Source organism: Myotis yumanensis, unplaced genomic scaffold, assembly GCF_028538775.1.
Source record: "Myotis yumanensis isolate MYYU_CA2020_CCGP unplaced genomic scaffold, mMyoYum1.0.hap1 SCAF_15, whole genome shotgun sequence".
NCBI classification, from domain to species: Eukaryota; Metazoa; Chordata; class Mammalia; order Chiroptera; family Vespertilionidae; genus Myotis; species Myotis yumanensis.
The window spans coordinates 45,452,117-45,465,259 of record NW_027223766.1 but is presented as its reverse complement, the minus strand read 5'-3'; the positions used below and the strand labels follow the sequence as shown (position 1 = coordinate 45,465,259).

Below are 13,143 nucleotides of genomic sequence, written 5' to 3'. Positions count from 1 at the left end.
CTTTGCATCATTTGTAAAGGAACAGCTATATATATGCCGGAAGCCGGTCCATCCTTGCTGCTTGACACAGTTGCTGCAGGAAAGAAACATCTGCACAGCATATGTTTCAAGGGACCTGGCATATATAGCATATTGTTCTTAATGTGTTTGCTCTCTTTAGCGCCATGTGTTTTAACCAAGGTCACCTCTCTGAGAAAGGTTGTTTCCCCAGGTGGGGATTTTTCCCTGAGGTTAGGGAGGGGATACAACCCCTTAATTAAGTGCCAGGCGGGTAGTTAAGCTACATAATCTTTACTCCCTGGAATGGAGATAAGAAACGCCCTAACCTTTGTAATAGAAATTGACAGGATTAAAATCGGCTGGTATAAATACGGATGTAACAAGACAATAAACATCAGATCCTAACCAGAACCTAGCCAGAGAACATGGCAAAAGATCCTGGACAGAACCTGGCTACAGAACTTCACTGGAGAACCTAGACAGAACATGGCAAAAGAACCTGGATAGAACCTGGCTAAAGAACCTGGTGACTGAACCTGGCTGGAGAACCTGCAGAACCTGACTGGAGAACCTAGCGAGAGAACATGGACATAGAACCTGGCTAAAGAACCTGGAGAACCTGGCTAGAGAACCTAGAGAGAGAACCAAGAGACAGGACTTGGCTGGAGATCCTAGACAGAACCTAGGGACAGAATCTAGACACAGAACCTAGAGACAGAACCTAGGGAGAGAACATGGCTACAGAACTTGGCTGGAGAACCTAGACAGAACATGGCAAGAGAACCTGACTAGAACCTGGTGACTGAACCTGGCTGGAGAATTTGGAAACCCTGGCTGGAGAACCTAGCAAGAGAACATGGCTACAGAACTTGGCTGGAGATCCTGGAGGGAGAACCTCGCTATGCTGATCAACTGAACACTGACTCTGTGCCATTCCTTCTTCGCCGACTCCGTCCACACCTTTGGGGACCCCTGGACCTGCTTTTTTTGAGCAAGAAGAGGAATATATGTTTGTCTTTGGAGTGCAGACTAATCACAATACTTAGGCTCTAATAAAAATACTTTAGCTGTGGCTGGTTTGGCTGAGTGGATGGATAGAGCATCAGCCTGCGGACTAAAGGGTCCCAGATTTGATTCCGGTCAAAGGCACATGCTCAGGTTGTGGGCTCAGTCCCCAGTGGGGGGTGTGCAGGAGGTAGCCAATCGGTGATTCTCTTTCATCATTAATGTTTCTATCTCTCTTCCTCTCTGAAATCAATAAAAATATATTTAAAAAAATACTTTAGCTACTTCATGGGAATGTCATAGTTAATAATCTGGTAATTGCTGATGTTTATTTTATTTTTTTATGTTAGTTAATCCTCACCTGAAAATATTTTTTCCATTGATTTTTTTAGAGAGAGTGGAAAGGAAGGGGAGAGAGAGAAAAAAAAACATCGATGTGAGAGAGGCACATCGATTGATTGCCTCCCGCACACGTCCCAACCGGGAATCGAACCCGAGATCTTTCGGTCGCAGGCCGACGTTCCAACCTCTGAGCCAAACAGGCCAGGGCTGATGATTTTTTAAGCCTCTAAGCTGGGAAGGTCTTATAGTAATGAGGATTGTAATGAGGAAATTACTTGGCACAAGGACAGTAACATCCATTTGGAGAAGGTAATATATTTTTATGTCACCCTAAAGGAATAAATGTTATTTTGTCCTATGCATATTGAATTTCCCAGGCCTGTTCTGCCTGCACATTCGGTGACGTGTTTGCCAACACAATGAAAGGAGGGAGCAAAGAGCAGAATATACTTAAAGTGAGGTCGTGTGGACGTTGCACTGAGAAGAAATGAAACACTCGTGTTGTTTTTCCATGATAGCTGATTACAACTCCAAATGTGTTCTCAGTGTGAGATAGTCTGAGGAAAACTTATTTAAAAGTTCAAGTTCAGAAACCTGCTTAGTAGTCAGCTTGTTTTTGTGCCCATTTTACTCATAGATCCTGTTTTTCAGGTGTGAATGCATTAGGATAAACAATTAGTTTCACATGTGTAGGTGATTTCTCTTTGTACTTCTGTTGACTTATGCATTTAAAGAGCAGTCCTGTGATGACTTTCAAAACCACAGGTGTAAAGGACCTTCATGCAGATCATGCTGCAAGTCACATTGGAAAGGCGCACGGCATTGTCACTTGCTTGAGAGCCACGCCGTATCACACTAGCAGAAGAAGGGTGTTCCTTCCCATGGACATTTGTATGCTGGTAAGGCTGTTACTTGTATTTACCTCAGGAAGATGGGAGGGATGTTATTTCTTGGCTCTTTGCTTAGTCTGTTCAAGGAACTGCTTTGAAATGAATGTGTGTTTCTTTTCGGCTCCTTGGTTATCAAGTGAGAGTTTTTGTCAGTCAGGCATTTTCGGTCTCTGGTGGAGCTATGAGTAAGGAAATCCGGAGAACCTCACTTGGTGTAGCTTCATGTGGATGCTTGCTCCCTTCCAAGCAATGACAGTAATTATTCCTACTGTTCAGCTTAGCCTGTACTTTTTTATTTTATTTTATTTTTTAATTGAGGAGAGAAGAGAGAGAGAGAAAGAGTAACATTGGTTTGTTGTTCCACTTACTTATGCATTCATTGGTTGATTCATGTATGTGCCCTGACTGGGGATCAAACCCGCAACCTTGGCATATTGGGATGAGGCTCCAACCAACTGAGCTACCTGGCCAGGACCAGCCTGTTCTTTATTTTAGAGGAGGAAATCATCCTTAAGACAAGAATATTGTTTATGACGCCGAAACCGGTTTGGCTCAGTGGATAGAGCGTCGGCCTGCGGACTGAAAGGTCCCAGGTTCGATTCCGGTCAAGGGCATGTACCTGGGTTGCGGGCACATCCCCAGGAGGAGATGTGCAGGAGGCAGCTGATTGATGTTTCTCTCTCATCGATGTTTCTAACTCTCTATCCCTCTCCCTTCCACTGTAAAAAATCAATTTAAAAAAATATTAAAAAAAAAAAAAGAATATTGTTTATGAGAACTTTTATTTTCTGTATGAGAATCATTATTGTCTGTGCTTTTAAAACGTCTTATATGTTTGTTTTCTTGCTTGTGTATTTTTTTAAGATATATTTTTATTGATTTCAGAGAGGAAGGGAGAGGGAGAGAGAGGTAGAGAATCATTGATCGGCTGCCTCATGCACGCCCCCTACTGGGGATCAAGCCTGTTACTTGGACATGTGCCCTTGACCGGAATTGAACCCAGGACTAACGCTCTATCCACTGAGCAAAACCAGCTAGGGCTCTTGCTTGTGTATTTTTGTTCTACTACTACAACTGTTGTTAATTATCATCCTGTTGCATATTCTTTGAGAGAGAGAGAGAGAGAGAGAGAGAGAGAAAGAGAGAGAGAGAGAGAGCGCCTGTGTTTATATACACAGCCACACATACACATATATGTACACATCCATATATTTTTAAAAACAAAATAGACATTATATTGTACTTACTCTTCTCTCACCTGTTTTCTTGAGCTAAGTTAGTTTTAAATACGCTTTTTAATTGCTAATATAATATTTTTCAACACAGCATGGTGTTTCACAAGAGGATTTTCTACGGAAGAACCAAGATAAAAATGTAAGAGATGTGATATATGACATTGCCAGCCAGGCGCACTTGCACTTGAAGCATGTAAGTAGCCTCCCCCCCCCCCCCCCCAATCATTTAGGAAACTATCCTTTCTAGGTGTGGCTGTTCCTAGATCATACTGTTCCCTACTTGGCAGACTGTATTCCAACTTTCATTGAAATCCCAGTGGATTTATCTCAGGGACTATTGTAAACTTTCTCCACTTTTAAAAAAAACCCTTTCTCCCTTTCAGCAAATGTGTGCCCCTTTACTGGGCTTCCTCAGTTAGGTTCCACTCTGATCATCACTCACCATTTCTGTCTCTCGGGCGGCGTGTCTTTCTGCCTTGCAGGGCTGATGCCTCTCCTCCCTTCCCAGGACCTTGCATGCTCAGGGTCCCAGCTGGGGTTTTCAGTTGGCCTCTCCGATAACTTGTCTCTCTCATCTTCTGGTTTGTTGCTGCTGCCTTCTGAAGTTATCGGCATCCTGTGGACCCTCCTGTTTCTTATTTTTCCCTCACAATTAACCTTTTTTGAATAAGTGGTCTGCATTCATTGTTACCTCAAGGCCCTCACCGCCCTGACACTGTTCATGCTGTAATTTGGCTTTCATCCTGCTACTCTAATAATAATCACTAGTGAATAATCTCCTTTTGCCACATTTAAGAGTGTCTGGTTTAGAGAAGGTGGATGTTTATGTATGTGTGTACACACACACACACACACACACACACACACACAACCCAGAGCTAGAATCAACTAGACTTGATAACTGATTGGATTGTGGCAGGATCAGGAAGAGGGGAAGTTGAAGGCTGCACAGAGTTCAAGTAGAGATGGTGATGGGGCCATTCAAAGACTATAGTAGTAAAAGAGCAGTGGCACACTAGGATCAGTAGACAGACTAGCTGCTGGACATCCATGAATAGAAGGGGATTAGAAGACATTTAGGGAGATGGGCTGTTAAAGAATGCAGGATTGTGACTTTGAAAGGAGATGAGAACTGGAGAGAGAGATTTGGGAGCCATCCACATGGAAGGAAATGGTTAAGGCTCTGAGTTTGGCTGTCATTGCCCAAGGAGAATGTACATCTGGATGAGGACTTAGGGCAGAAACCTTGTGGCCCACCTCCATTCCTCAGGTGGAAGGAGAAAGTGCCATTTCTTAGGAAGAAGAAGGAAAGAATGATCAAAGAAGTAGGAAAACTGAGAGTCAGTGTGTTAGAAACCAAGGAAGGAACAAATTCCAAGAATGGGGAGTAGGAAAACTGCATGCTACAGGGAGATGAAGAGAAAAGAGATAGGGCGAATAGTAGGGCGTGGATGATTTTGAAGAGAGCAATTTTAGTAGACTGGTGAAACAGAGGGGAGGGGTGAAGATGTGAGTCAGGAAGCAGCGGTGGTATCTGACAGTGTACACAAAGGCCTGGAAACGGGTGGGCTTGGTGAGAGCAGGTGGGCATCAGCCTGAGAGCTTCAGGGATTCCTAATCCAGAGAAGTAGGGCGGTGAGTTAGATGAGGTTAATCAAGGTGTGGAGGCCTCTGAATCCCAAGATGCATAGTTGAGACTTGCTCAGTGAGGGACATATGTTAAAGAAAATAAACATAAAACAGTGACTTAGGAACATTAACTTGGCTGGCTGTGTGGAATGATTTAAAGGTTGGGGAACACAGAGGCAGAACGATCAGCTAGGAGGATCTTCTATTCATCTAAACAGGAGATAATGACCGTCTAAGCTGGGAGGTGCTGGGACTTGTGAACACAAGTCTTTCTTCATTTACCCCCAACCACAGCTGGAGGGTCAAAGTTACAGGATGTTATAAGGCAGCCGGAAAATGCCAAAGTCAACTGGTAAGGGAGAATGGAATTCTTAATATAGTTCTTTTTCCTGAGTCCTTTAAGCGTAAGAGATTAATTGTAATCTGCAGGGGTGAGAGCTGTTTTCTTGCTTTTGGGAGAGGCACTGGCTGTGTTGTTAAACGACCAGTTGCTTTGTGTTCACTTTCTGAGGGAGAGTGTTCATTTCCAGAAATATTTATATTTCAAACCAGTTTCCTTTTGTCTTCCTTCTTAGGCCAGGTCCCTCCACAAAAGTGTTCCTGTGAAGGCATTTCCTGCCTTTCTTCAGACGGTAAGTAGATTAACAGGGAAGGCTGCTTAATGAATGAAGCAGGTGTATATGACCTTTTTTTGTTTTATGAGATTCAAATGCACGTCTTTAGTTTGGTGGCTTTATTTTTGTTTCTCTTCCTTGTGGTGGGTTTCTTAGTTGCCTTCCGCTTTAGGCAGTGGCCATGCTTGTATTTCCCAGAGGCCAGTGAGGAGAGCAGCAGTTTGAATCTGCTTTGCCTTTTACTAGCCGTGGGGGTTTAATGTCCCTAACCGCCATGTTCCTCAGTATACTCGTAGGTAAAATGGGAATCATGTGGGAGACTGTCTTATAGGGTTGTTAGGCTACTTATAGCTATGTAAATATTACTTATTATTCTAGTAATATTTTCTCCACTGGGACCACATTGTAGCACTGGCTCCTGAGCAGTGTGGCTCATGGACCAGTGCCGAGCTGCCGCATCATATACCTGGGAAAGCTTTGAAAGCATACAGATTCCTGGGGTGTTCTTACTAAATAACACTTGGGATTGAGGAGGGGGAATTCCTAGGAGAAACTGTGATTTTAATAAGTTCCCCAGATGCTTCTGATGTGTAGCCAAGTTAGGGAATTATTGTTGAAAAATATATAAAGAAATGAGAATAGCTTCCAATTATTTAGCACCTATTACAGGACAGGCTCTGAATTAGGTCGTTTCAGACATTATTCCTAATCATCCTTATGCATGGTTTCCTTTATTTTATAGGTAAAAACCAAAGTTCAAAGATTTGTGATCTTTAAAAATGGAAAACTCATGCATTTTCTACAATACCAAACATATCTTCTACCTTTTCCCCAAAAATATATTTAAAGATTCATTTTTACCCTTTCAGATCTTCTAGGTCTCAGATCTGAGTGTTCCCAATCATTTTATTTCTTTACTGGGTTTGCTTATTACAAAGTAATACATTAATAGTTTAGATGTTCACAGCGTATTAGAGGAGGCAAAGGAAGAAATAAGAATCCTCTCACAATTCCATCATTTCCAGAGAGAGAGTCTGTTTATCTTTCTGGACTTTTTATGATCATATAATTACATATGTATTTTTTGTATAAATGGGGTGTTAAGCATTTCCTTCTGTGTCAACATACACTATGTCACCATTTTTAATGGTTATTTGGTTATTAGGTCTTAATGATATTTGAGGATGCACCATCATCTGTTTTTAACTTACTCTTTAAGTTAAGCTCCCATGAAGGCCAAGGACTTTGTATGTTTTGTTCACTTCTGTGAATAATGTTCTTAACTCTGGATGCCCTTTAGAATCACTGGGGGAACTGTAAAAAAAAAACCCCAAAAAACCAAAGCAATGTTGGGTCCCTCCCCAAACCAATTAAATCACAATATCTAAGAGTTTGGATCCTGACACTGATACTTTTTAAAAACTGCCCCGGTAATTGTGAAGTGCAACTAGCCTGAGAACCACTACCTTAGACCAGTGATTCTCACGGTGTGGTCCCTGGACCAGCAGTATTCGTCTCACCTGGGAACTTGTTTGAAATACAGATGGTGGGCCCCACGGCAGACCTGGGGCTGGCGCCCAGCTCTGTCTCCATCTGTGCCAGGAGAAACCGGAGGGACCACATGGCAATTCCTTAAGGACTGCGAATGTCCTGTGTCCTCATGCCAGCTGGACACATCTCTTCTTATTGTTTTATAAATGGGGCATCTGTGAATTATTTTGTTCAAAGAAAATGTTTTGCTGTTTAAAAACTATCTGAGGCTATAGTATATACTCTTCTTCATAGGTAAAGCTTTAATATGCCATATTCAGAAATTATAATGTCTTTGAGAGTTTTCAGTAAATTGTTATATCGAACAATTTATTTACTATTAGCCAAACTTTCCTTTGAACCAAATCCTAATTTGTGAATGCCCAGTTGAGGTCACATTTTATCTGTATTTTAATAGAATTTTTTAATTATAAAAGAAATAACATTCTTAGAGATTTGGACAACATAAAAATAATATTAGAAGAAAATAACTACCACCTATAATTCTAGGACACAGAGACAAACCAGTTTATTCTGTTCGTTTTTTGTAATTAATTTTTGTATATAGTTGAAATCACACTTTATATTTCAGTACCTTACTTATCAAGCATTTAACCACATCATTAAAATATTTATAAATATAATATTTAATGGCTGTATAATATCCTATTATATGCCTGTATCTTAATTTCATCAACTATTTCTTATAGTTAGGTATTATAAAACTATTAAAATGAGCATAATAGAATTCTTAGAGATGGAAAGTTGATTGCAATATATCTGTATATATAAAAGTCTAAGCAACCTTTACGACCAGTCGACCTGTCGCTATGATGCACACTGACCACCAGGGGGCAGACGCTCAATGCAGGAACTAACCCCGGGGTGGTCAGTGCGCTCCCATAGCCAACCTCTCACAGCCATCCAACCTTCCCTGGTCCCTCCCCCGGCTGGCAAACCTCCCGCTGTCCCTCCTCCTGTTCCTCTCCTGGCCGGCAGGCCCCGTTGCTGGCCAGGCCTTAGGGACCACACTCGTGCACGAATTTCATGCACTGGGCCTCTAATTAAGTGATAAAAAAAAAAAGCAGATTATAGAACATTTTGTGTAACATGAGCTCTGTTTTTAAATGTAAAAGAAACTGCACTTGCCAAACCGGTTTGGCTCAGTGGATAGAGCGTCGGCCTGTGGACTGAAAGGTCCCAGGTTCGATTCCGGTCAAGGGCATGTACCTTGGTTGCGGGCACATCCCCAGTAGGAGGTGTGCAGAAGGCGGCTGGTCGATGTTTCTGTCTCATTGATGTTTCTAACTCTCTATCCCTCTCCCTTCCTCTCTGTAAAAAATCAATAAAATATATTTAAAAAAAAAAAAAAAAGAAACTGCACTAAAATATGTTCATTTTCTCTCTTGAAATGTTTAATATTTGATATTTACAAATGAATATGACATACCTGTATATGTATGTATGTATGATAATGTATAACATAATGAACACCCACAAATTCACCACTCAACCCAGGAACTAGAATGTTACCATTAAAGTTCACTGCCTCTGCCTTCTTCCTCCAAAAAGCCATTCTGACTTTTATATTTATTATGATTTTGCTTTTATTTCCAAAAAACTTTTCCCATTTTATGTAATCCTAAACAGGATGTTGCTTACTTTTGTTTTTGAGGCTTATAAAAATGGGTCATTTCTGTTTGTCTTCTAGGTTACACACACACGTTTCTAAAATTTACTCATATTATTGCACATAGCTATTGCACATTTATTTTACTGCAACATAATATTTCATTGTGTGAAGTTTATCTTTTTTTGTCAAAGAATTTCTGGGTGTTTTGCTTATATAACACAAGGCAGCTGTTCACATTCATGCACATATCTCCTGTTATGCATATATGTATAAGTTTAGGGTTTAAAAGTAGATATTGAATTTATTTATATCTACACTCATCTGTATAAAGTGTATAGGAGAAAATCCAATCCTTTTTGTTTTCTTTTTCTCATCTGTATACTCTAGAGCAGCGGTTCTCAACCTGTGGGTCTCGACCCCTTTGGGGGTCGAACAACCCTTTCACAGGGGTCGCCTAAGACCATTGGAAAACACATATATAATTACATATTGTTTTTGTGATTAATCACTATGCTTTACTTATGTTCAATTTGTAACAATGAAATTGGGTGTCACCACAACATGAACTGTATTGAAGGGTCGCAGCATTAGGAAGGTTGAGAACCTCTGCTCTAGAGACTCCACAAGCATGATCTCTGGATCACACAGGTTGTGCTGAGGAACTCTAGGGGAGCTGCGCACGGGACTGAGAAGGGAGTGGTGTCTTTGGAAGTGTTCAGTGCAAAGCCAAGTGGCTTCTCTGTATAAGAAAGTTACTGAAATAATTTATAAATTAGTAAAAATAAGTGAGAACCATAAAATAACAAACATTGCCATTGTCAGTGTTTTCCAACCTGCTCCCCCATCACAATGAAAGTTTTGTCAAGTTTTCTGTGATGGGGGAAGCATGGGTGACATTTGTAGGGACCTGTGATTGTTCTCCTTAGGTGCAAATCGTTTTCTTGCAAGAGCATCCAGACCCACTGAACTTTTTAACAATATAATCTTTTAAACAAACAGCTTGAGTTCTTCTTCATGATACAATGCATTTTTTTGGCGTGGTGTTCATTTTCCTTGATTGAAACATCCCTTTTATATTCTGCAGTCTAGTAAAAAAACCTGGTAAACTAATTTCTCTGATCTTTTACATTTTGACCAGAACAGTATAAATTATGATATTTCCAGTACTAGTTCTATGATCCTGTTTCACCGGCCTAATATAAACTTCTTAGAAGATGTCTTTATTTTCTCTCTCCCTTTTAAAATTCTCATTTAAATTCTTAGTATATTAAAGACCACTTCAGGGAAACTAAAATAGCCTTAATACTGATACTGTTTCTTTAGTTTATTTTAAAGACTTAATCATCCTACGATCTAGTGACCATTTTTCTCTTTTTCCAGGTTGCTCTGGAGGACTATTTAAAGAAAATTCAACAAGTAAATTTTGATATATTCCACCCATCTTTACAGCAGAAGAATACATTACTTCCGTTGTCTTTGTATATTCAGTCATGGAGAAGAAGATACTAAAAATAATCTCATGGCACTGATATTAATTTATTTTTATTAGTTTTACAAAAGTATACTAGTCAGGGTTCTTGTTTGTAAACATCAGGTTCTGACTGTTTACTTAAGGCAAAAATGAATTTATTGGATGGGTGTGAATAGCTTATAGAATTGATGAGAAATTACTGTGGGGCTTGGGGGCCAAAACATTATTGAGATTCTGCCTCAGACACTGCCATTGTCTCCACCAGCCCAGACAGTGTCTATTGCCCCATCCCTGTCAGGTGGAGCCGTGGTGCACCACCAGGGGGCAGAGAGAAGCATGTCTCCTCCCTCCCTCGCCCTGGGGGGAGGGGGAGGGGGAGGGACTAGGTAGTGCTGGCTTTGCATTTGGAGAGCCAGAACTCGGTGCCAGGACAGGTGTGAAATGAATTTGTTTAGGGGTCCCAGAGAGTGAAGTTAATACTTGAGGAGTGTCAGTCACTATGTTGAGGGTTTTTATCCCAACATTTCATCTTTACAACCCTGTGAAATAACTTCTGTAAGGTAAGACAGTTGGCTGTCAAGAGCTGGAACTCTATTTCGACTTTAGGTCTGGCTGATTTGAAAGCTTTTACTTTTTTGGTAACCCTACTGCTTCACTCTCTCTCATTCTGTATTGTGATCATGAACAAAGTTGTATTCATAAAGTGTATTAGTCTGAAGTATATTAGCACAATTATATTGAACATTCATTAGGGAATACTGCATTTTTAAAAACGTGTATACTAGTTGATCTTCCCACTGATCAGCTCTGGGCTACATACTTTCATCAGTGGTCTCATTTGATCTTTAAAACTCTATGAGATAAAGAATTTTTTGGTAATGAAAAAATTTAAAATATAAAATACACACTAGTTGCAAAAACAATTGTTTGCATTACTGGTAATGGCAGGTCTAGACTCTGAGTGAGTCCCTGACGCCCAAGGCCAGGATTATGCCCCCGTTTCCTTTTCCTGTCTTCAGTGGTCTTGTCTCCTGTTCGTTCACACCTCCCATGTACTGTTCCATATCCCATCTCTCTTGAGCCTTTGGTTTCAGCTATGGCTTAGTGCCTACTACAACTGTGGCTTAAAATATTGTTTTTTGGCCCGGCCAGTGTGGCTCAGTGGTTGAGCATCAGACTGTGAACCAGGAGCTCACATGCCCAGGTTGTGGGCTCGATCCCCAGTGTGGGGCATGCAGGAGGCAGCCGATCAATGATTCTCTCTATTGTTGATTTTTGTATCTCTCTCCCTCTCCCTTCTCTGAAATCAATAAAAATATTTTTTTAAAAAAATACTTTTTAAAAAAACTGAGAGCTGGTTGTGGATAAGAATACATTGTTTTGTTCATCTTGGGATCCCCAGCACCTAGAATGGCTTTTGATTTAGAGCAAGTAGAGGTTAATAAATGTATAATTGAATGAATGTGCAATGTGATTATATGTGCTAAGTAGACTCTTGGTTGATCCTGATGCTGAAAGAATATCCTTGTGTTTAAATCTGTGGCTTTATAGAGCTTTTCAGCTTATCTGAAAAAGGCAAGTACAAGGAAATGGGACACATTTCCCCTTGGGGTTCTGAGTGATCCAGGGTTGAAGACTTGATTAGGGATAGTCTTTGTTAGCATTGTCTGTGGGTCTTCCTAGGTTCAGTGTGGCAGCAATCAGCTGCTAAGCATCTTGGTTCTTATCTAAGGACCTTACAAAGAAGGGTTTAAACTCTGTTGGATTGCTGGATTTTTTTACTGGCTCAGAAGTCAGTTTACTAGTAAGTAAATAGTTTCAAAATACTTTCTAAGCCATTTTAAATTTGATGCTTAGAGATTTGAATGAACTGAAGTTTCCAGTCTTCTAGAGATTAAGATGGGATCTTATTCAGAGACACTTACTCTTCTATTCATTTCCTGGCATAAAATATAATCCCTTAGATGGTGCCAACATTCTTTTTCATTTTTCACATCTCTGGGTTTTTTATTAGAGCATTTTAAAGGAGTCAGATACATTTTCAAACCATTTAAGATGTATTTTGATACTGATTCTGTGGAGTGTAATAAATTACAAATGTTAAGTAAAAATTACAGGTTAATCTCAATGTAGGTCAAGTTGCATATTATTATAAAATATATTTTGGGTAGTTCCCAATCAACTGACATTATTCTTTACCTCCTTTTGGTTAAATCTCTCCTTTTGATGAAATTAAATTACTCTTGAGAACTTCAACAGCAGCTAACACCGAGCATGAGTTGGACAGGTGGTGTGCTCTGCACTCTTATGCATTAATCTTCACCGAGAAGTAGGTCTTTATTTTCGAAATGATAAAACTGCCTCAAGAGATGTTAAGTTCAAGGTCACACAGCCATTAGTACTAGAGCTGGATGTCCAACCTACATTACTTTAATGCCAAAGCCCAACCCATGTATCTTTACCATTCTTGAGATGGTAAAATAAATTGCCAAGTTGAAGAGTTCAAGGGACAACTTTTTTCAGAAAAATTTACTACATAAATTTTAGGTACAAATTAGGTTTAAAAAAGTATGGTTACTACATAAATTCTAACCACAAATTAGGTGGGAGGGAACTAGGCAAAGGAAATAGATATGAAGTGCTGGTCACTGGGTGGTGTATGCATGAGGGGCACGGCACCACTTTGGAGGAAAAAGGTTTCCCAAAGGAGATGGCATGTGGGAAGTGTCAAGAAAGTTGGGTAGGAGCCAGGGTTTGGGGACTGGGTATAGATGGGAAGGCCTGGCTGAGGGAG

At 40.3% G+C, this 13,143-nt stretch overlaps 1 protein-coding gene across 4 annotated transcripts in view; it reads left to right on the top strand.

Moving 5' to 3' along the window:
- Positions 1 to 11,811, top strand: part of NDUFAF6 (NADH:ubiquinone oxidoreductase complex assembly factor 6) — a 57,143-nt gene extending 45,332 nt beyond the window's left edge. For all 4 annotated transcript variants that reach the window (XM_070392218.1, XM_070392215.1, XM_070392216.1 and 1 more), the window contains 4 exons: positions 2,113 to 2,246; positions 3,564 to 3,665; positions 5,677 to 5,733; positions 10,259 to 11,811. In XM_070392218.1, coding sequence (XP_070248319.1) covers positions 2,113 to 2,246; positions 3,564 to 3,665; positions 5,677 to 5,733; positions 10,259 to 10,387 — 422 coding nt within the window. In that variant the 3' untranslated portion in view covers positions 10,388 to 11,811. The remainder of the gene's footprint in view (positions 1 to 2,112; positions 2,247 to 3,563; positions 3,666 to 5,676; positions 5,734 to 10,258) is intronic.
- Positions 11,812 to 13,143: the final 1,332 nt, after the last annotated feature.